The sequence below is a fragment of the Drosophila tropicalis genome, unplaced genomic scaffold, assembly GCF_018151085.1.
Source record: "Drosophila tropicalis isolate 14030-0801.00 unplaced genomic scaffold, ASM1815108v1 contig_1024, whole genome shotgun sequence".
In the NCBI taxonomy this organism is placed as follows: Eukaryota; Metazoa; Arthropoda; class Insecta; order Diptera; family Drosophilidae; genus Drosophila; species Drosophila tropicalis.
This window is the reverse complement of record NW_027172384.1, coordinates 473,726-498,022: the sequence shown is the minus strand read 5'-3', so window position 1 is coordinate 498,022 and position 24,297 is coordinate 473,726. Positions and strand designations below refer to the sequence as shown.

The 24,297-nt window shown below is 46.9% G+C and overlaps 2 protein-coding genes across 2 annotated transcripts; both read right to left on the bottom strand.

Annotated features, from left to right (window-relative positions):
• Nucleotides 1-7,811: 7,811 nt before the first annotated feature.
• On the bottom strand, nucleotides 7,812-8,578 carry LOC137571938 (uncharacterized). Its single transcript, XM_068283708.1, has 2 exons — nucleotides 8,362-8,578; nucleotides 7,812-8,263 (listed from the first exon to the last, which is right to left on the bottom strand). The coding sequence occupies exons 1-2, from the start codon at nucleotides 8,576-8,578 to the stop codon at nucleotides 7,812-7,814; spliced, it is 669 nt and encodes a 222-aa protein (XP_068139809.1).
• A 13,183-nt stretch (nucleotides 8,579-21,761) lies between these two features.
• On the bottom strand, nucleotides 21,762-23,046 carry LOC137571925 (uncharacterized). The gene is made up of 2 exons (XM_068283669.1): nucleotides 22,546-23,046; nucleotides 21,762-22,412 (listed from the first exon to the last, which is right to left on the bottom strand). The coding sequence occupies exons 1-2, from the start codon at nucleotides 23,044-23,046 to the stop codon at nucleotides 21,762-21,764; spliced, it is 1,152 nt and encodes a 383-aa protein (XP_068139770.1).
• Nucleotides 23,047-24,297: the final 1,251 nt, after the last annotated feature.

Here is a 24,297-nt window from a genome sequence, read left to right as displayed (position 1 = left end):
TTGTAATCTCACTCCGAAGTCCACCCAATTTATGTGTTGGTTGCGACAACCTTGAGTCACTGGTTTATGTGCTAGTGCCTATTTATATATAAATAAATAAACATTAAATTAATTCAAGAAATACTAACGTCTTTCATTGAACATTTTGGTGACCCCGACATAGGCGGCACCAAGTTGAAAGAGTAACAGACTTGGTGAAACCGTCATCAAGGAGAATATTTGGTCAACTCAGGCGACCAAGCTCTCAACAACAAGGAAACTGGCCAACTAGGCGACTACTTTCTTTGCACGCTTTGGACACAGAACAATCCTAAGCGAGGGCACGAATTGATGTACAGTCCACATCAATCTGGGGTCCCGACTTAAAAAACATCGCAATTGATTAACTTGGCAATCATTGCGTAGCCAACTTGGCGACTAAAAACAATTCATTGGAAAACTAGGAGTTGGTTTCCGCAAAAGGGTTGCAGTGCATACCCATTGAATAAAAATTGATCAACTAGGCGATCACTTTGTCCAAAACCATTTAACAACGATTTGTGTCAACAAGGCGACCAAACCATAAAATTATTTTTATATAAAGTAAAGTTTGTTCAACACTGTCGCCCTCCCTTAAAAAATTTAACGTCAGCAACCTCTGACCTAGTGCCCTCGGTCAGTAACCCAGGTAGTACGCACGAGTTTGGCATCAGTCAGCAGTTTTTGAATATAACAAATAAAAAAAAACTGAAATAAAATTGTTTTCACTGTTGCAGCGTTTATCAGTGTAAAGGAATAAGTATATTGGAAATATAAATCAACTATTGTTAAACACTAAAGAAAAGGCGACTTCTATTTTCTTTCTTATTCTTATTTGTGCTAGACTTGACCAATTTTAGGAACGAGTCGTAGCGTTCCCTGTCTTTGACAAAATAAATAAACTCCCATCGGGTCAAGTAATAGTACAAATAAGCAAGTACATAAGAACATAAAAGAACATGGAGGAGTTTTATAAGCAGCAGACAGATAGAGGAGAGGCAATTCAGGCCTTCATTCGGAATAGCGAAGGAGGAGAAACTTGAGCTCCTGGAATACATGTGGGAGAACTTCGAGAAAAGTCATCAGGAGATAATGGACAAATTAAATAACGTACCAACAGAAGATGACTACTTTGTAACGGACTATTTCAACAAAATAAAGGCGGTTGTAACTAATACAATGGAAGATTGGAAGGACCATTTGGCAAAGATACAACTAGAGAGGCAAGCTCGCCAACGAGAGGAAGAGCGAGTCATGATCAAACCACTGATTCGCAAGCAAACTGCGTTGCTGGATTCAGTGTCCAGGACATTAAGACAAATAGTGCCTGAAGAAAAGATGAATTACAAATCCGTAGTCGACAAACTATGGACGCAAATTGAAGAAATCCATTATGAGATTGATCGGTTAGCTGAAAATCCAGACGAAGCCGGATATAATATAAATACGTTTGTGGCCGCAGAAAACACAATGCTGAAGTTCTGTGTGGCACCAGCAGACAATCTAGTGATACAACCACCGCCTGTATTGTAATCGATACAATCATTGCAACTACCCAAAATTCCCATTCCAAAATTTGATGGGGATTATCTTAAATGGCAACAATTTCATGATATCTATAAAAAGGTGGTTCATAAGTCAAATGCCTCCACAATAGAGAAAATGGAGAAGCAGAGAGATTGATACGACACCTGGAATTAACAGAGGCCAATTACTTCAATAATTCAAGCAAATTCAAGAAACAGGATTTGCATATGAATTACGACACTTAAAGAAACGACCTGATCAACCGCTGGATCGCAAAGGCACGGTGGCAACATTGCCACTAATTCTGACTCGGCTACAATAAGCACCAGTATCAACGGAAACAAGGAATCCATATCTCTTACCGTATAATGATCCGGTGGTAAAAATGATACTGCAGAAACTTAATGAAGAGAATCTTCATTTCGGACATTAGGCACTACGCGGGATAGCTCGGCAACCGCTACTTAACGTTTGAACAACTGTCTACCATCATTGTCAATTTTGAAGATTTGCTGAACTCTCGTCCATTAACGCCAAACTCAGACGATCCCAACGACTTCACAGCTTTAACCCCAGGCAATCTATTAGTCGGAGAACCATTAGTAGCCCAACCAGATGCAAAGCCAGTAACACAACGATCGATTCCAGAGCAATGGGAATTAGTGCAACGAATTACGCATACATTCTGGACACAGTGGTCTCAGGAGTACCTACAGGAATTGCAGGGTACATCTAAATGGAAGAAACCATATAACAACGTCAAAGAAGGCATGATGGTAATTCTAAAGGAGGATAATGTACCAATCTTGCAGTGGCCGGTTAGATGAACTGTTAAATTATATCCAGGACTGGATGGATACGTCCGTGTGGTGTGCTTAGAGAGACGACGATAAAACACAAAATCGAGACAAATAACACAGAATCGATCTCCCAAGAAATCCCTGGTATAAAGGACACTGCAGAACCAGAGACAAAAAGACAGTTGTCTTTCGGTCTGCCACTATTGGCAATGACGATCTGCCTATTGATGTTATTACTTCCTATAGCATTTGCTCAAAGGACTAACATAACTCGATTCAACCCCAACCCAGGCATATACTATGGAAGTATTGGTACAGGAAGGATGGCAATGTCTGACTGGACTATTGTGGCATATTACGATCTCGGACCATATTGGGCCGACCTGAAAACATTTTTAGACGGAATAGTAAAGGTTGGAGAAATATGCGTGTTAATGAAGGTCCCAGAAGCTTGCACCGCAATGCAGAGACATTTCGAGCATGTCAGCTCAGAGATTTGGACAGGAAACGATCTCCTTCCCATAGAACGCAAACGACGATCACTACTAGATATAATTGGGAACAATACGAGCGGCTTGGTATATCACGCTAACTACCCAGATGACAGTGACTGCAGGGAATTGGCAACGAATTCAAACCGAGATTTCCCGAGTATTTACAGATGCCCATCATAGCAAAATAAGCCCGTTACTACTATCACCAGGCCAGCTTCGGGAACATCTGAACCAACTTAAAACACATCTTCCGTTTGGTTTGGAATTGCCAGTTCCAGATAACGACGTCTGGCAATTATATGGCTTAATGAAGGCACAAGGCACAGTCGCAAACAATCATGTGATATTTAAAGTCACGTTTTCATCAACTTGTCAGATACAACACACAAACAGGTCATTCTTGTGGTACGACATGTATCACAAAAATCAGTGGATTTTTGCCACCACCAAACCAATTGAACTCGCCGTAGCTGTGACGATAATATACAAGGTGTCACTGTAAAGAAAACTGGATTGTTAACCCTAGACCTGACGTGTACAGCAAGGAGTTCTGCGATCCGAATAACACGTATATAGCTACGTCAGACACAATAAAATTGTCATATGTCCGAAAAGCAGCGCCAACAACAACACAATTCACGAAGATGCAGCTAAGCTACGACGAACTAAGCAACATTCAAGGAAAATTGGGAACTAAGCTAAACTGGAAGTTAACAGAAGACCCCAGCCAGCCGACACACCATGTTATCGTCTCCTAGGTAGCGCTAACAATACCATTGGTTCTCGTGATGGTATACGGAATAAGGAGATGCTGTCAACCCCCAAGGCATAATAGTCCAGAGCAGACAACCGTGAGGATCGTGAATCCTATACCGACTCCTTCTGCAGCAACCCCAGCCCCCAGCAATTTTGCAGTCAACGTTGGATAACGTTGAACAGGTGTTCAGCGGCCGGGAGTATGTTGGTGTTTAGATTATATAAAATAATATAACATTAAGAAAGTTATATTTAATATAGAACAAATGGAAATGTATGTCAAAATAAGTATGTAATCCGATTATAGATAGCGATGGGTTATCAGTCATAAATAGATCTGATATGGTCAGCAGTAACAATAAAGACCTAGTTAATTAAGCTGTTATGGTTAGCGATTATCAATAAAGACGTATTTTGCTGATCTAACACTATGTCGAAATATGCACTGGTGAGCTCTCTATTTTTACTATAAAAGAAATGCATTATTCTTAGTACGATCAGATACCAATTGTAGTTACATCGGGTGTACATCGCTGTGTCTTTGGCCCCCATCTCTACCTTTGTAATCTCACTCCGAAGTCCACCCAATTTATGTGTTGGTTGCGACAACCTTGAGTCACTGGTTTATGTGCTAGTGCCTATTTATATATAAATAAATAAACATTTAATTAATTCAAGAAATACTAACGTCTTTCATTGAACATTTTGGTGACCCCGACATAGGCGGCACCAAGTTGAAAGAGTAACAGACTTGGTGAAACCGTCATCAAGGAGAATATTTGGTCAACTCAGGCGACCAAGCTCTCAACAACAAGGAAACTGGCCAACTAGGCGACTACTTTCTTTGCACGCTTTGGACACAGAACAATCCTAAGCGAGGGCACGAATTGATGTACAGTCCACATCAATCTGGGGTCCCGACTTAAAAAACATCGCAATTGATTAACTTGGCAATCATTGCGTAGCCAACTTGGCGACTAAAAACAATTCATTGGAAAACTAGGAGTTGGTTTCCGCAAAAGGGTTGCAGTGCATACCCATTGAATAAAAATTGATCAACTAGGCGATCACTTTGTCCAAAACCATTTAACAACGATTTGTGTCAACAAGGCGACCAAACCATAAAATTATTTTTATATAAAGTAAAGTTTGTTCAACACTGTCGCCCTCCCTTAAAAAATTTAACGTCAGCAACCTCTGACCTAGTGCCCTCGGTCAGTAACCCAGGTAGTACGCACGAGTTTGGCATCAGTCAGCAGTTTTTGAATATAACAAATAAAAAAAAACTGAAATAAAATTGTTTTCACTGTTGCAGCGTTTATCAGTGTAAAGGAATAAGTATATTGGAAATATAAATCAACTATTGTTAAACACTAAAGAAAAGGCGACTTCTATTTTCTTTCTTATTCTTATTTGTGCTAGACTTGACCAATTTTAGGAACGAGTCGTAGCGTTCCCTGTCTTTGACAAAATAAATAAACTCCCATCGGGTCAAGTAATAGTACAAATAAGCAAGTACATAAGAACATAAAAGAACATGGAGGAGTTTTATAAGCAGCAGACAGATAGAGGAGAGGCAATTCAGGCCTTCATTCGGAATAGCGAAGGAGGAGAAACTTGAGCTCCTGGAATACATGTGGGAGAACTTCGAGAAAAGTCATCAGGAGATAATGGACAAATTAAATAACGTACCAACAGAAGATGACTACTTTGTAACGGACTATTTCAACAAAATAAAGGCGGTTGTAACTAATACAATGGAAGATTGGAAGGACCATTTGGCAAAGATACAACTAGAGAGGCAAGCTCGCCAACGAGAGGAAGAGCGAGTCATGATCAAACCACTGATTCGCAAGCAAACTGCGTTGCTGGATTCAGTGTCCAGGACATTAAGACAAATAGTGCCTGAAGAAAAGATGAATTACAAATCCGTAGTCGACAAACTATGGACGCAAATTGAAGAAATCCATTATGAGATTGATCGGTTAGCTGAAAATCCAGACGAAGCCGGATATAATATAAATACGTTTGTGGCCGCAGAAAACACAATGCTGAAGTTCTGTGTGGCACCAGCAGACAATCTAGTGATACAACCACCGCCTGTATTGTAATCGATACAATCATTGCAACTACCCAAAATTCCCATTCCAAAATTTGATGGGGATTATCTTAAATGGCAACAATTTCATGATATCTATAAAAAGGTGGTTCATGATTCAAATGCCTCCAATAGAGAAAATGGAGAAGCAGAGAGATTGATACGACACCTGGAATTAACAGAGGCCAATTACCACACTGCTTGGTCAATATTGCAGGAGAATTTCGAGCACTCCTGTATAGCGGCTAACAAGTAAATCTTCAGATTAGTCATTGACTATCGAAATCTAAATGAAGTCACAATAGATGACTAATTTTCAATTCCATTCATGGAAGGAATTCCCGACAAACTGGAAAATGTCAATACTTCACCACCATTGATTTAGCTAAGGCATTTCATCAAATTCAAATGGATCCTGAATCTATTACAAAAACAGCTTTCTCATTTAGACATGGCCATTAAGAATACACACGTATACCACTTGGTCTTAAAAATGCCCCGGCAACATTCCAAAGATGCATGAAGAATCTTTTGGAATATCTTATTTATAAGGATTGCCTTGTTTATCTGGATGACATTATAGTGTACTCCAGTTCCGCGAGAACTGCGTTTAATTCACTGATGATATTATTTAGGTTTAAAAGGATACCGATACACACGCGCAGATGCTTCGGTTCAAAATTATAACAAAATCGAAAGATAGAAAATTCTGGAGAAACAACGGGTGTTCGGGTGAAAAACTTGTACTGAAGCAATATGGCGATGCCTATCAGAAAAATTAATTCACACCCCCCAGAGTGATCGTAGCCGCCGAGGATCAAAAAACCCTCCTCACTCCTCACTGCTCTTCGCCACTCACTGCTTTTCACCCGGTGGCGTGAACATACCGCCCCCCTTGCTACATGTTGCAATTGCCCTGGACATATGTAGGATGGGGGACGGCACCGTCCTGGAGCGCCTAGATCCCACAGGAGCCGGAGACGACCCATCCGAACACTGTGCTCTGGGCTGCGAGTATACCGCTAAGACCGGGCACACAGCCTGGTTGGATGACATCAAGATAGAGGTCAGCCCCGATAGAAATTGGGGTCGGCCAGGATCGGCGTGGGGAATTTCTCACGGACCGGCGCCGACACTTTCCGGATGGGAGTGCGGATGCGCAGATCCTCTTCGACCCGGAATATAACATTCCGCCGGAACGTACGGTCGGACCTTGACTCGTTGACGGCGTTTTGATTCGGCTCTCAGCCGCACACGCATCGAAGAGGACGCTGGTCTCGAAGGATTTCGCGCCATTCCCCAACCGGAGGACTGCTGTTGGCATGACAGTCGTCGTCCTGGCGTGGAGCAGGGAGGAGAGAGAGATCTCGGGTGCGCCTTCTGTAGAACCGGAGCGGTCGGAAGATAATCGGGAACGGGGTTGTGGCGGCGGTGCATCACGTCCCGGGGAGGGTGACTGGATGCGACGCCGGTCTAGGGAGCGTTGTCTCGGTGGCTGGTTGGCCATATGGAGCAGGGTATGGAGATTTTTCCCACATCGTCGGCATCCATGGCGACTCCGGCACGCGTCGGATGAGTGTTCGTGTGCAAAGCAATTGGGGCAGTACTTATTTATAAGCACCGCCCGGGGCCGCTTTTCCCCTCGGAGGTTCAGAAATCGCCGACACTGCCGGAGTGCGTGAATCAGATCGTTTGCTGCGGTGGAGCGGCAGAATCGTGGGGGCCATTTCGCTATAGAGAGTCGATCTGAAGAACTTCAACAAAAGAAATTACATAGGGGAGAGTGGATTAGTCGATGCTCGAGAACGAACAACATGCACGGAGACGAGTACAGTCGGACGGAACATAGAGGAATTGAGAGTCACTATGGGTTTTTAGGCTCAGGACTCTTGTAGTCTTGCAACAGGATGAGCTTTTCAACGGGTCTTCGGATAGACCCACGCGCTGTGGTGACATCAGCCACTCGGACCGTCAGCCCCGGGAAGAGTGCGCTCAATTCGCCCTAAGCGCCACTCGTTGGAGGGGAGATTATCCTCGGACACGATCACGAGGTCGCCGGTCTAGAGACTGCGAGCCGATGATTTCCATTTATTCCGTTTGTGGACCTCCTTAAGGTATTCACTTTTTCAACTGCGGCAGAAAGCATGCTGGATTGCCTTCAGTCGCTGCCATCGGCTGATTAGCGACATAGGATCGACCAGAATCTTCTTCGTCGCAATGAATAAGAGCGGTCCTCCAATCCGGAAGTGTTCCGGGCTCAGTGCCAGCAGATCCTCTGGGTCCTCGCTCATGGGAGAAATTGGCCTGGAGTTTCCACAGGAGAGTGGAAAGTTCCTCGAACGTGTACCTAACAGTAGATGAGGACTTGTTAAGTAGGGTCTTAAAACTTTTGACCCCTGCTTCCCATAGTCCTCCCATATGGGGAACGCTCGGCGGAATGAACTGCCAAGATAAAATGTGCTGGGGAAAAGCCTTCATTATATTAAGCTTGGTATCCCCTACAATGGTTTTGCCATTGGCGGAATGAATGCGCTGTGGGCATTGTCTCAGTGCGACAAACCGAGAGAAGGCTGCGAGAAATCGTTGTCGGAGGTAGCCTCGAGATGGATTGCCTTCGTGCTGAAACACACAAATACGCAGACATAACCCTTCGTAGTGAGACACGCACGGCCGGTGTAATTCTTAATCTCGAAAGGCCCTGCAAAATCAATGCCCGTGTGGGTGAAGGGCCTGGAGTACGTGATGTGCTCTCGAGAGAGATCACCCATCATTTGAGCCTGTAGTCGTCGACGATGAACGATGCAGACCTTACACCCCTGGATGTGGGACTTCACCAGGTTCTTGATCCGTGGGATCCAGAATTTGGTGCGCAGATACCGCACCATCAGTTGATTGCCGCCATGCGGTGGGCGAATTCGACAAGCAGTCGCGTGAAATGGGTATTATAGGGAAGGAGAATGGGGTGAGGTTCATCATACCGGAGGAATTCAGCGGCCCGAAGTCGTCCGCAAGAGCGGAGTATCCCATGTTCGTCGAGAAATGGGCTGAAATTGAGTAGCGTGCTGGATGATGGAAGGAGTCGCCCTTCACCAAAAGCCCGCTACGTATTCTCAACGCTGGGAGATCCGAATCCGACCGTGGAGGGCGTCGAAAACCTTTTGGTGGCGAAGCGTAGGATGCACTCGGTGACTTGTAATGCCCTACCATAGTCCGAGAAACGTTCGCTGACGTCATTGAGTAGGGTGGTCGCGGCGGTGTGGCGCTGGACTTGTTGCTCCAGCTGGGTGTCTGGGAGTTCATTATTGAAAGTTGGGCCGTACTCGGCCGCGGAGACTCCACGGCTTGCCAGATCAGGGGAGTTGTCCCCAGAACGCACATGTGACCAGATTTGGCCACTGGTGCTTTTAGAGATGCTGGAAACTCGATTGGCCACGAAGGTGGACCAACTACACGGGGCTTTATTAAGCCAAGCCAAAACAATGGTAGAGTCGGTCCAAACCTGGGAGGTTGCAGGTGGGATTGGGAGTTCAGAAACGATCGAAGCCCAGAGAATGTTTTGACTGGAGCCACGCGGGTCTTAGCCGTTAATTAATGGACGCTTACTTGATCGCGATACCGAACCCGCACATATAGGGCTGCTCTATACGCTTTCTGTGATGCGTCACAGAAGTCATGAAGCTCCCACGAGAGCGTATCGCTGGTGTTTAGCCAACGGGGGATGCGGAGTTGACTGAGGCCTGGGTAATCTTGCAAGAATTCGTGCCATTGCTGCAGCAGGAGAGGCGGCAGAGCGTCATCTTAGCCCAGTTCGGTTAGCCAGATTTGCTGCATGAATATCTTCGCTCGGATAACAAATGGGGCTAGCCAGCCAGCGGGGTCGAAGAGTTTAGCGATATGGGACAGAACCTGCCTCTTGGAGATCGACTCCTGCGATGGTAGGTCCGCTACGGTGAAGAAAAAGACGTCCTCGGCGGCTTGCCAGCGGATTCCCAAGGTTTTTGCAGTGCTCGCGTCTTCCAGCTCGAGAAAGTCCTCTCGCAGCAGGTGCTCTCTCGGGATAGCTTGAAGTACTTCCTTCTTATTGGAGGGAGGCCCGCAGATTGGAGGGCAGCTTGAAGCTCTCGTATGGCGAGACGGCAAGGACATCATTAACATACATGTAGTTCCGAAGGATTTCGCTCGCCTGAGGGTACATCGCTTGCACATCTTGTGCCAATTGTAAAAAGGACTCGTATCGCCAAGAACGGCGCGCAGTTAACCCCAAACGTGACAGTCTGTAGCTCATAGTCCTGAATACCGCCATGACGATCTCGGTAGAGGATCCGCTGAAAAGGGGTATGCCTGGGGTCGACTCGGATTTGTCGTTACATCTGCGTTGTCAGCGTTGAAAACGAACTAAAAGAACCGCCATTTCAGTACCTGAAGCGTGAGATCGGCCTGGAAAGTAAGCCCGGTGTGCAAGACATCGTTAAGGCTGACGCCTCGTGTGGAGGGGCTCGACGCGTTAAATACCACGCATACCTTGGTGGTGGTGCTGTCGGGCTTGAACACCGCGTGATGGGTGAGATAGAAGTTTTTTCCATCCTGTGGTGGTGTCACTCGAATCATATGGCCCAATTCCTCGCACTCCTGAATGATGGCATCATACGTGCCATCGTGCTTCATTCCGCAGGAATTGAGCCAGCGCGATAGGTCTTGAATGACCCAAGTCGACGTTATTCGGACCTTTGAACGGTAGGGACACAACATATCGGCCGTCCTTCCCGCTTCGGGAGGTCTCCTGGAAATTCCGCTCGCAGAATACGTCATCCTCCCTTTCCGACTTTGCGGGAAGGTCTTCCACCTTTCAAAACTTGGTGAGCAGTACATCAAGTTTTGCTTCCGGACTCGCGTCTGTGCAGCGAAACATAACCGAGCCACCGGAGGGTCAGGCATGATCGCTCCACACAGAACCTCCTTTTTGATCGGCTCTCCGAGGATGTGGGGAAACAGGTCTACACCGATAATCATATCAATAGGCGCGAGTTACCTACCCGGTCACCACACCAACGAATTCACCTTCAAATACACTAACCACGGACAACACAGCAAAAAAGGCAACGAATAACACATACATATATACATACATACATATTTACACACATACATATATACATACAAACATATCGGAGGAGACTTCTAAAGAAAGAAATTAGCTCAAGTAAGAGAGAAGCCTTCCTATCGCTATGCGATACAGCCGAGCAGGACCCTTGGGGCAAGGCGTACCAAACGATAGTCAAAAGACTGCGTTCGGACCCACTCGATACCCCCTGCGACCCACTGTTCCTAGATCGGATCGTGACGACTCTTTTTCCCAACTGCGAGGACGCTTTGCGTGACCACCCACTTCGTCACTGCGATGATAGATTAAAAGAGTGCTCATGCGAGGAAGTAATTTCCATAGTCCGCAGGATGAGACCGAGCAAGGCCCCTGGCCCAGACGCTATCCCGAACAGAGCTCTTGGTTTGGCTGTCTCACTTGTCCCTGCAGTTTTCACGGAGATGTACAATCAGTGCCTGCGAGAACAAAAATTTCCGAGCATTTGGAAACGCCAGAACCTATTGCTTCTCCCTAAGCCGGGCAAACCACCGGGCGAGGCATCCTCATACCGGGCCATCTGCCTGATAGATACCTCAGGAAAGGTCCTTGAATCTATCATAGGGGCTCGGATACAGCAAGAAATCGAACGACATGGCGACTTATCCGAAATGCAGTTCGGCTTCAGGAAAGCACGGTCCACTACTGACGCCATAAACAGGGGGGTCAATATTGCGGCGGACGCCATTTCTGGAACCAGATGGAAGGGCGGATCTAAGAAATACTGCCTAGTGGTTACATTGGATGTGCGCAATGCCTTCAACACGGCGAGATGGGGCAGAATCCTAGAAGGTCTGGAGTCGTTTGGCGTATCAAGAGGCTTGGTGCAACTAGTAAGGAGCTACTTTGAAGGACGTACCCTACACTACGCTACTTCTGAAAGCACGAAGGAGCAAGATGTTTCATCAGGAGTCCCGCAAGGCTCCGTCCTGGGCCCGCTCCTGTGGAACGTCATGTACGACGGTATCCTGAAGCTGCAGCTACCGTCGCACACACAAATCGTCGGGTTTGCTGACGACGTAGCACTGGTGGTGGTGGCGAAGGAGTTGAAGGATGCAGAGGCGTGGTGCATAGATGCAGTCGCCAGTGTGGACCGATGGCTAAGCACAAGTCCGAGGCGGTCCTTATCAGCAGCAGGAAGCTAGTGGAACGGGCCGAGATATGGGTCGGTACCACCCGGATTCTGTCGCAAAGGGCCATCAAGTACCTGGGAGTTATGCTGGACACCCGTCTGTACTTTCGCGAACACCTTGAGTACGCGAATAAAAGGGCCCTTGTCTCTGTAAGGTCACTTTCAAGGATTATGATGAACACGCGAGGCCCCAAGGAGGGACGTAGAAGACTGCTGACGGGTCTCACAAGGTCGATAGCCTTTTACGCCGCTCCTATCTGGGCCGATGCAATGGACAAAAAAAGCTACCGCCGCGACCTCGAGGCGACTTACAGGCTGAGCGCAATCAGGGTGTGCAGCGCCTTTAGGACGGTGTCGGACGAGGCGGCACTGGTTCTAGCAAGCATGGTGCCAATTGACGAACTAGTCAGAGAGTCCAAGGCCATGTACTACGGCAAGAAAACGGACGCATCCAGCGGCTCTTCTTCAGAGACGGGCAACCGGCAGCACCAGCGGCTACAAAGCATATGCAGGTGGCAGAGGCGCTGGGACCTATCGCCTAAGGGAAGATGGACGCACCGGCTAATTCCGAAGCTCGACCCCTGGTTGAACAGAACGCATGGCGAGGTAAATTTTTACCTAACTCAGCTCTTGAGTGGCCATGGCTGTTTTAGAAGCTACCTGCAGCGGTTTAGGCACGATACAGCAGATGAATGTACATGGTGTGGTAGTGGAATAGTCGAAGACGCGCACCATGTTGCATTTCTTTACCCGCGCTACGACGAAGCGAGACAGAGCCTGTGCGACGAAGTTGGACAAAGAGTCACGGCGGACAACTTGGTTCTGCTCATGTTGGCTGATGTAAAGAACTGGGAGGCGGCTAGTAAGTTCGCCGCTACCATAATGAAGGAGCTCAGAAGGCTAGAGAGAGAGAGAGGCTAGGATCTGGTAAGACCGCATGCGAAGCAATGCCAAACAGGCGGTACCGCATGTGCTGTCCCGGATCACTCGCCATCTTCCTTTCTATCAAACGCAGTCTACATTGTGAAACGCTATGTATATATGAATTTTTGTTTTCCTGTAGTAAATTAATAAATTAATAAACGAAATAAAAAAAAAAAAATTAAAAAAAAACATACATACATACATATATACGTACATACATATATACATACATACATAATTAACTGAAGGAGAGAACGGCATTGTTGCCGAATAAAAATATTCATTGTGTGTTGAACGTCAAACAAGACGGATGTTTTTTTTATAGAAAAAAGTAAAAGTAAATAAACACAGGGAAAAGTTCCTTATTTCCTCGACTACGACTTATCCAGGATGTTAACTCGCGGGCTTGTTGTAGTACGGGTCATCCAGGGGGCGATCGAGGCACTGCGTCGAAACCGTGTTAAGGGATGGAGCCGATGGAATTGCCCCCGACAATTTGGATACGACACGGAGGAGACAGAGTTAGCAGACACACCTTGTCGGCACATCCTCCATCACTCTGGCCCATGCCAGTAACCGCGGCGTCTACTGGATAAAAAGGGGGCTGGACCATGTTGAAGACACGTTCGGATAGGAAGGTGGAATCGGTCCCCGTGTCGATCAACGCACGAATATGGAGCTTCACACCACGATGGTGAGGGCCTAAGAGCCCTCTGCCTGGGGTGGATGCAAAATAACTTTGAGCATTTGTGAGCTGAACGTTGGTGGACGGACGCTGTGGCGATGAATGGTGGGACTTGCGCAGCGGACCATGAGGACATGGACACGTCGCTCGAATGCAACAAGGTGTAATGACGCTTCCTTATGAAAATTATGCGCACTTGAGCAGCCCTTCACTTGATGATCGCGATCAAAACAGTTTTAACAGAGTTCCTGCTGTCTAATGGTTTCCAAACACCTCTGAACAGGCATGTCAAGGAAATTTGGGCAAAGCCGTATTGGGTGATTTTCCATATGGCAAAGCTTGCACGACGCCGGTTTGAGCTGAGCTTTCGCGGGAAACGCTTGGACCTTCATCGTCGAGGAGGATTTGCGGGGATAGCTTGGACACTTGGGGCCGACTTATGTTCTTCGGTGGCATCCAGTACGCGAAACCGATCAGTGAGGAATTGGTTCAAATCGTACCGAGTGGAGACGATAGTCTTATTTGGCACTGATTGTTCCCACAGGAGGATTGTGGCCTTCGGCAATTTGATAAGCGATAACTAAGACATCCCAATTCTCAGTGATAACACCCGAACGCTCAAGAGCTGTAAGACACCCTCGAAACATAGTCTGCAGCTCTCGCAAGGATTTGCCCGACTCTTGTGCCACCGCGGGAATGTGAAGGAGTTGTCTAGCAACTTGTCATGACAAGCAGACGGTTATTTCAGTACCGTGCGGTGAGATTCTCCCACGCGGCCTGGAAACCCTCATTCGTTAGGGGGGACTTAACCACGATGGTTCTCGCTTCACCTCGCGTCTTGGCGTTCAAGTGATAGAGCTTCTCCACTTGTGACAAATACGGATTGGCGATATAATTGGCAGCGAACAAATCGCGAAGTGTGGCCCATGCTAGGCTGTCGGCATCAAATGTCTCAACCACACACGAAGGAACTCTGCCCCGGAGGCCACGACGGAGCGGTTGGCTGACGTAAAGACCCGCCATCTGTGCCGAGAGCGGTTCAATGCGTTCTCCGAACAACGTCCCGCATCGCACATACGCCGCGTAAGCGGATTCATGCTTCGCCTTGATGTGGCTTATGTTTGCTAGGCTTTCTTTGTCGGTTTGGACCGTCAAGGCCTTGTGACAACGGGAGTATTCCAACCCGACAGTTGACCAACGGGATTTGAGCTGCTCTAAGTGTATTTTAATGGATAACAAGGGCACTTCAGAAGTTAAAGCTTCACTCTCACGAGCTTCGAATAGAGTCAATGCGTCGCACGCCAGAACGAAATCGGAGAGGGACATTCTAGATTGTTCTCTACGCTGTTCTGGTACGGATCAGGTGACGGGAACGTCTGTGCGTCACAATAACAGATCTGAGCCTGGGTTGAAAACTTGGAACGACCTTTGTGTTCGCTCGAGTCTTTTACCGAGAATCCGCGAACCTTAGGTAGGACGAGGACGGACCGGACGCTGCGGCTGCGAGCAGAATGTCCGTACGCGAGCAGAATGTCCGTCTGGCGCGGAATGTCCGTACGCTTCACGGTCAACGGAGTCTTCGAAGGCCGAACCTTCTCCGGAGTTGCAGAGGGAGACGAAAGACTGTGAGACTTTGGCGCGGTCTTGGACGGCTCAAAAAAAGAGAAGTAGACTGTATAAGGGAGCAAGAATTTTGTCACTGTGCCCCGCAGGATTGCGGGATATTCCCTCGCGCGTGGCTCGGAAAAGAAGACTTTTAGTGGAGATATATGTGGACCAATATACGAACGCACGAACGCGGATCGAAAATTACACGAAGACAAAGCGGAGTGATTACAAAACAAGTTTAGATGGATTTGTAAGTAACGATGGGAGTAACTATAAAACAAAACACGGATGAAATATATAAATAAAGATGTACAGGACAAAGAATATAAATATTTATTTAAATCTGGATGGAAATGGAAATATAAATATATGAGCACAATAAAGGCTGGAAAAAATTATATATGTATTTATTTATAAATATGGGCGGATATATATATGGGCACGATAATGCTGGAAAAAAATATATATGTATTTATCTATAAACAAGGGCGGATATATATATGTGGGCAAAATAATGGCCGGAAGAAGTTATATATATCTTTATTTATAAATATGGACGGGTATATAATTAGGCGTGTTCGTGGAGGGGCGGAAGGATCCAAATAAATACAAGTAGTTGGCGGGTGCCAATTTCTTCTGGATATGGTGAGCGAGTGGTGAATTAAAAACGCGCGAAAACTTCGGTTAAATAAACTTATGCTTTATTAAATATTCACAGGGAGCCCGACACACACGAAATGGTTCGGGTTGAAAAAAATGACAAATCGTAAAAGCAAAAGAACGGGTGTTCGGGTGAAGACCTCGATTCCGACTCCCTATGGCGATTTACAGGAGAACCCTTCGTCACCCTCCTCAGTATGACCGAATTCGGTTTTGGGAAAAACCCTACCCCTCACTCTCTGCTGTTCACCCGGTGGCGTGAACATACCGCCCCCCTTGCAACAAGTTGCAATTGCCTCGCTGGACATGTCTAAGGATGGGGGATGGCAGCGTTCTGGATCGCCAAGACACGGGTGGAGATGGAGGGGGAACTTTGGATGCAGATGGAGTAGGCGGCACGATGGCTGAAGACCTTTGGATAGAAGCCCGAATGAAAGGCGGGTGCTTTTCGGGTCTTTGCTCCTTGGGTTGGATGTACGCGACAGAGCTGTCGATGTGCAAGAGCGTGTGGTGTTGCTTGCCACATCGATGGCATCCTGCTGTGCTCCTGCAGGAACCATTGGAATGCTCATGAGCCAAACAGTTCGGGCAGTATCCGTTGCTTAAGACTACCCGTAGCCTGTCGTCAGCTCGTAGTCCTCGAAACTGTCGGCACTGACGGAGCGCGTGTACCCCTTGACAAACGCGGCACCTGAAGCAATTGGAACTGCGTTCTAAATCGGATGGTGCTGCTGTCCTTAGAGACATTTTCGGGCTGCTGGAGGAGGTGGACCGAGACCGTCTGGATTTTCCAGTAACGGATCCACAGAGAACCCATCCGAACATCGTCTCGATCCCCACGAAAGAATCACCAACATTCTTGATGATTCGTTCCCCAAGGATAGTGGGAAGGAGCTCGGCTCCAAGCACCAAATCCACAGGAGCTCTTTGGTGAAATAGCGGATCAGCGAGCGGAAGGTCAAGCGAATCCTGCTTCACCTTATTCGGGACGGCGCGGGACGGAAGTGCTTCAGCTACACTAGGCAGCACCACGGCGACTGCTTGGAACTGTCGCAGCGGTTCGTCAGGAGGAGAAATCTGTAGGCGGCACACTTTGTCGCCGCTACCAGCATCGCATTGCCCAATACCGCGAATGCTAGTTGATACTTTGCAGCTTGGAGGATTAATCAATTCAAACATTCTTTGGGAAATAAAGGACGCTTCGGATCCCATATCAATCAAAGCGCGGATTTGAAACTGCTTGCCACGATGATGAATAGTTACCCTTGCAGTACCCAGGAGGCCAGTGTTGCGAGTGGAGGCGAAGTAACTTCCCACGTTTACAGGAGGGCTGCTGGAAGAATCGGAGGACGCAGGATTCGGAATTATACAAGCATCAGGTGCTGAGCTCTCTTGCACTTAAGCGGAAAAGGCCTGAGCTCGTGCCGTAGGTTTTCGGCTTACGGATGGAAAGGTCTGACCGCTAGAGTTTGGTTGAAGGACATCTGTGGCCTCTAGTACACGGTGGCGATCAGTTAGGAATCGATTCAGGTCGTCCCAGGATGAGACGGCGGTCTTATTTGGAACGGACTGTTCCCACAACAGAAGGGTGGATTTGGGCATTTTGCTCGTACAGATTGCTATGAGAAGGATATCCCAATTGTCTGTACAAGCCCCGGAAAGCTCAAGACCGGTTAAGCAACCTTGAATTGACGTCTGCAGTTCTCTCAAGGCTTTGCCAGACTCTTGTGTTACAGCTGGGATCTGTAGAAGCTGATTGGCTTGGCTCATAATCAATAATCGATTATTTTCGTATCGCGCAGTGAGGTTATCCCACGCGGACTGGAACCCTTCATTGGTCAAGGGTGACCTAGAAACAATGGCTCTGGCTTCACCGCGAGTTTTGCAACTTAAGTGGTAAAATTTCTCCACTTGTGTTAGGCTTGGATTATGGATAAAAATCGCGGTAAACAAATCACGGAATGTAGGCCAAGCCAGGCCGTCTCCGTTGAAGATTTCGACATCGCACGGGGGAACTGTGTGGCTTTGGTGGGTGGAATCGACGGAGAGCGTGACTGGTGGGGAAGCCATTTTCGCGGACAACTGCTCGATTCGCTCTCCAAACAAAGTCCCGCCTCGCACATATACCATATAACAATATTCATGTTTAGCTTTAATTGTAGCTATGTGCTTCGGACTATCTTCGTTCTTTTGAGCCGTCAAGGCTTTATAGCATCGTGAAAACTCTGCCTCGACTTTTGTCCAAAGTGACTTAAGCTGGTCTAAGTGTATTTTCACGGAGACGAGTGGCACATCGTCAGCTAAAGCCTGGGACTCGCGAGTCTCGAACGCCGTTAATGCCTCGCACACGGCAACAAAGTCGGAAAGAGACATCGTAGAGTGTTCTCTGAGCTATTACGAATCGAATGGAAACAAATAACTTCGTGGAATTAGAGCTCTCAAGCGAGGAGATCGAAACGAAGCCGTAAGTGGACTGTATAATTTAAGTATAGAGGAGGAGTGAGAAAAAGAAATGACTCCTCTTTCTAATGAACACAATGAATAAGCATAGATAGCATAAATAAAATTAGAAGGATTTATAATTTTCCTCGCAGTTGTGTGAATAATTATAAGGATATATAATCACTTGGATATTAAAATTTATACAATGTGGAAAAATGTTTAAATTTATAAGAGTATTTAAAAGTATGGAAAAATTGAGACCAGTAGGATTGGGAGTGCCGAAAACTTTTCAATAAGGAAAAAAAAAACTCTGAATTAGTTTTCATTAAACGGACAAGATCAATTTCATGGATCCCTGAGGAAAAGATCAAAATGCACCAAGACAAGCCAAAATATTAATTCCATATATGTAAATAAAGTTGTACTTATTTTTCTTTAGAAAATATTTTGCGAATTAAATTCAATCAGTCGATTGAAATATGTTTGCACAATAAGAAAATCACGAAGGAAAAAATGGATGTCGTGACCGAGTCACGGCTTGGCTCAAGTGTCAGCACTGATGAGACTTGAGTGTCACCACTGATCGAGAGTCAGCTGTTCTGCCGTTGTTTATGTTTTGTGAGTTTAATTAATTGTAAATTGTTTAACGAGGATCACGATTTCCTACTTTAATTATGTAGGTTTCGAATTATTAAATTGCGGAAAGCCAATCGGAGTGGCTGCAATTAATTTTGTGTGGGTGAATTCAAATTGTATGTGGACATATGTATGTGTGTTAAAGTGTGCTTAACGCGGCAAAAGTATTACATGTGTATGTACCTATGTATGTACATATGTATGTATGGATGTAAAAATTATTTGACATAAATAATTTATGCCGATGGACTAATGATCAGCCCGTGGAGTGTGCTGTACACTTTAAGTAAAGGTAAGTGGTACTTTATAAATTCTCGGTTATTAAGCACCTCTACTTGCAGGTTAGAAAACAGCTGTTTTTACATGTAGGAATGTATATGTGTGTATATACATACATATGTATGTATTGCTATGCAATTGGACTTTTGGACAATCCGAATTTCGAAGAATGGAAAAAAAATGCACTTCATAAACACAAAAATGATCGGGAAATACCATGTAACCCTTGGAACAGGTCAGGTATGTACATACAAGTATACAAAAGTGTGTAGGTCGCTATGGAAGAGCGGGAAACCTCACACTTTTATAAGTTTGTAATGGAATATAATGTGAATGAGATTTTTAATAAGAAATGTTGTACTTATCAGGAATTCCGCCGATGCAAGCTGGAATAGCGGAAGGATCCGGCTCGAAGGACCAATGTTCGTGGAGGGGCGGAAGGATCCAAATAAATACAAGTAGTTGGCGGGTGCCAATTTCTTCTGGATATGGTGAGCGAGTGGTGAATTAAAAACGCGCGAAAACTTCGGTTAAATAAACTTATGCTTTATTAAATATTCACAGGGAGCCCGACACACACGAAATGGTTCGGGTTGAAAAAAATGACAAATCGTAAAAGCAAAAGAACGGGTGTTCGGGTGAAGACCTCGATTCCGACTCCCTATGGCGATTTACAGGAGAACCCTTCGTCACCCTCCTCAGTATGACCGAATCCGGTTTTGGGAAAAACCCTACCCCTCACTCTCTGCTGTTCACCCGGTGGCGTGAACAAGGCGAAATAAGGGAATAAGAAATAGTGTAATTTGAATTTGGCGCGCTCGAGCCGCCTATCGATATCACGACTCGACACACGTGTCACCACTACTCCGAAAACAGCTGCCGGCCACTGTTCATATATTTGTTTTTTGGTTTTGTTTATTAAATCTGTTATAATATTTTTTTTTTGTGGTTGTGCGGAGAGGAATAAAAAAGAAAAAAGCGATCGCTTTTACACACCGCGAGTGCTGTGTGCGAAAGGAAAAGAACAAACGATCAGTGCATATGGACAAATGCTTTGATATATGTACATACATGCGTAGGTACACAGGTAAGGTATGTACATATGTATGTATGCACGCGAGTTGTTCACAAAAACGTACGTAATTTGTTATTTAGTTGGTTGTTGGGTTCCTTTCCTCTCCTCTTTTTTTGTTTAAAAAAATTTGCGACACCGAAATGAATTATGTGTATATGGATATGTACATATGTGCGTGCATCAATATATGACGATGTATGTATGTATGTAAGTAAATGCACCGGTTTGCGGATATGCGCGTGACGAAATTAATTGGGCAATTGAAACAATTCGAACACACAAGAAATCGCGGTGCATACTTTAATTACTATTTTATTTTTTTTTTTTTTTTTTGTGTCACCACTGTATATATAATTGTTTTTTGGTTTTGTTTATCAATTATGTTATAATAATTTGTTTTGTGGTTGTGCGGAGAGGAAAAAAAAGAACAAAAACGATCGCTTTTACACACCGCGAGTGCTGTGTGCGAAAGGAAAAGTGTGTGCGTAAGTACACAGGTTTTTTTTTTTTTTTAAATTAATTGATTATTTATTATTTAATTAATTTATTTATTAGTGGTCGTGGCCGAACCTGTTTAAGTATTGGCGGAAGCAGCCGTGTCCGCTCAGCACCTGCGTGAGGTAGAAGCTCAGCTGCCCGTGCTTTCTACCGACCCAAGCCTCAATATTGGGGATGAGGCGATGCGTCCATTTGCTGTTTGGTGCAGCGTCCCATCGGTCCTGCCATTTCCTCAAACTGAGCCTTCTAGCGTCTGCTTTAGCGACACTCTGCATAATGCCGCTGCTGGTGGCCTCTGCAGTGGCCCGAACTTCGGCTGCCAGAATGTCGATGGGCAGCATGCCAGCGACTACTAATGCTGCATCCTCCGAAACAGACCTAAAGGCACTACAGACTCTGAGAGCGCAGAGTCGATAAGTCGGACTGATGAGGCGACGGTAGCTTTCGACCTCCATGGTCGGTGCCCAGATCTGGGCTGCGTACAATATTTGCGATTTGACCACGCTCATCAGCAACATTCTCCGCTCCTGTTTGGGCCCTCTTGTGTTGAGCATGATTCTGGCTCTAGGATGCCATCGTACATGATGTTCCACAGAAGAGGACCCAGAACAGAGCCCTGAGGCACTCCTGCAGACACCTGCCGTTGAACGGATCCAGTCGACGCAGCGTACACCAGCTTTCTCCCCGAAAAGAAGCTCCATATCACCTCGTACAGGTACGATGGAATCCCGAAGCTTCTGGCAGCATCAAGAAATCAGCCCCTATCCGCCGTGTTGAAGGCATTCTTCACGTCCAGGGTGATCACTAGGCAGTATTCCTACGCACCTCCTTTCCATCGAGAACCCTTAATAGCATCAGCCGCTGTACACACTACTCTGCTGACCGCGTTTATTGTGGACCTTGCCTTGCGAAATCCGTACTGATTGGCGGACAGGCCGCCCCCCTCTTTGATCGCCTCGCTCAGTCTAGCGCTGAAAAGGCTTTCCAGCACCTTAGCCACGGAGTCCACGAGGCAGATTGGACGATATGACGACGCTTCCTCTGCTGGTTTCCCAGGCTTGGGGAGCAGCACCAGCTTTTGCAACTTCCACTGAGATGGGAATACTCCTTCCTTCAGCCACTGGTCGAAGGTTGCCGCGAATATTTCTGGGCGAGTTGCCATTGCCAGCCGAAGTGGGGATGGAGTCCGGGCCCGGGGCCTTGTTTTGTTTCAGCGACCTGGCGGCCGCAAGCACTTCATCGGTGGTGACTGGTACGTGGTAGCGGGAAGCAACATGATCAACGCGCCTGCAGTTTAGGGAGCCCGCTCGCTGGGGGAAAAGATCGCAGACAATACGTTCCAACTCTCTGGCTTCAGTAGAAGAAGAGAATCTGTTGGCGTAGACTCGCTTGACCACGATTTTGTATGCCCTGCCCCAAGGGTCCTGAACGGCCGTGTCGCAGAGACTGAGGAACACTTCCCGCTTTGTTTCATATATAGCCTTCTTCAGCTCCTTCCTGCATGCGCTATAGGCTGCCCATAGTTGCGGCCATGTGTCCAATCCTCGCTTCTTTGCTCTCTGGTAACGCCGCCTAGAGGCTAAGCACGTTCTTCGTATGTCTCCAATTGAGCTTTTCCACCAGAAAACCGGTTGCTGACGTCCCTTAAAAAGGTCTCCTTACCGTCATGCTCGCGTTGCACGATGCAGACAGCAAGCTGGATAGCTGGTCTGCCATCCGCTGGGCTGTGCTCTGGGTTCACTCGTGTGTTGCCGCTGCCTCGGCGAAGGCTCTTACGTCCAGAGTGTCGCTCTTGTATACCCTGCTTTGAGGCAGCGCCGCCTGACGGGGTTTGGTGACGCCTAGGGTGAATAATATCGCATCGTGGTCGCTGGCCGTGTAGATTTCATCAACGCTCCATGATGACGACCTATATAGCCCGCCGCTGACGAAGGTGAGGTCGATAACGGACCCGCCGCTTGCTCTGCTGAATGTGCAGCTTGACCCTCTGTTCAGAAGGACTAAGTCCAGCGATGCAAAGGCTTCCAGAAGCGATCGTCCTCTCGCATTGGTAACCGCGCTTCCCCAGTCAAGGGCCCATGCGTTGAAGTTCCCTGCAATAACGAGTGGGCTGCGAGAACGCGCGTCGTTGACTATCTCGTCGAGCGCTCTACAAAAATTATCATGGCTCACGCTGGCGGGCAGGTAGCAGCTGAAGACCCATTTTCCGTCTGCCTGTGCGCGTACAAAGTGCTCCCTGCCATAAGGTGTCGCAGTTGGATCGGAGAGGCTCCGCATGACGACAGTGCGTCCTTACAGGAGGTACCGCTTTGACTTCACGAATGTTCTTCTAAAGTAGGTCGTGTGCTGCCTCGCAGTGGTTAAGATTCAGCTGAAGGAATCTACTTATTTTGGTGGCCCTTTTCGATCAACTTTGGTGGTACACCCGTTGTTGTTGGACATCGCTGGCTACCGGCCGCATGGGCTCTATTGCTGACGCCCGCCGCCTCGCATAGGCCGAACGTCAGATACCTGTAACATCTGACCGCCGATGTGTTTTTGCGGATGCGGCACACAGAAAATCCTATCTTGAGGTTGCCAACCTTCAAGATGATATCGGCCACTGCTGACGGGACGCATAAGATTGCCCTTTGACAGCCGTCGTGGGCTGGACGCAGACTTTTTATGTGCGAGTCTTCAATTTGCACGCTCAGTTGCTCTGACAACGCGCAAACTATCTCTTCCCTTGTGGTTTCGCCATCCATATCCAGCTATCCAGGATAGATGTTATCCTGGTGATATTTGACAGTGCACGCGCCTCAACCTGCCCGGCTAGGGCCACTTGTATTTCCTGTCTCAGCTGGTCGACTATTTCGGCGCCAGATGGATTTAGTTTCAGCAGCAGGTCTCCTTTCGCAGTGCGTCTTACCGTGCGAACGCGGTCGTCGTGGCTCCTAGTAACCAGCTTCACTATTTCGCTGTATGAGATGTTACCCTTTCCCTGAACCAAAATAGCAGGTGGACGCTTTTTGGGTATCGCCTTTTTCGCTGGTCGCGCAGCCACTGTCTGCCAAGCGGGCTCTGCTTGCTTGCCTGCATTTGGCAAACAATTTTCTTGCGGCTTGGAATCGTTTTTTTGCCCTGTAGCAAAAAAGGTCTCCGAAGTGTTGGCGACTGTTCTTTGGCGGGGTACCCATGGCTGTCGCTGGTTCTCATTTTGCTGTCCTTTGGTAGCGAAGGACTTAGGTGCCGGTTCAGGGTCGCAATTGTTGCACAGAATGTCGCTAACTGCCCCGCTGCAATTCTCTCAGTCTGTCTACTTTGTCTCTAAGCGCTTTCGTAATATCCCGCCTGCCTCCCTCCTTTTCTGGCTTGATACGTTCGGCTTTTTCCTCCAGTAATGCTCCCGGGGCTTTTAGGCCCGAGTTGGCCTGACCAGTGCACAGCTGATGTCCGCACCACGAGTCAGATTATCCAGCTGTATACAAAGTGGGAGACAAAAAAGCAGCAAAAAAGCAAAAATACAAAAGGCAGAGATGACTCAAACCA

What these genes read in the sequence shown, in the direction of transcription:
- LOC137571938 (XM_068283708.1), bottom strand. Translation starts at nt 8,578, where the DNA reads ATGGTGCGGTATCTGCGCACCAAATTCTGGATCCCACGGATCAAGAAC. An exon ending in GATTAAGAATTACACCGGCC is followed by an intron (nt 8,264 to 8,361) that starts GTGCGTGTCTCA and finishes GATTTCTCGCAG; the next exon opens with CCTTCTCTCGGTTTGTCGCA.
- LOC137571925 (XM_068283669.1), bottom strand. Translation starts at nt 23,046, where the DNA reads ATGCGGAGCCTCTCCGATCCAACTGCGACACCTTATGGCAGGGAGCAC. An exon ending in ACAAGAGCGACACTCTGGAC is followed by an intron (nt 22,413 to 22,545) that starts GTAAGAGCCTTC and finishes GACCTTTTTAAG; the next exon opens with GGACGTCAGCAACCGGTTTT.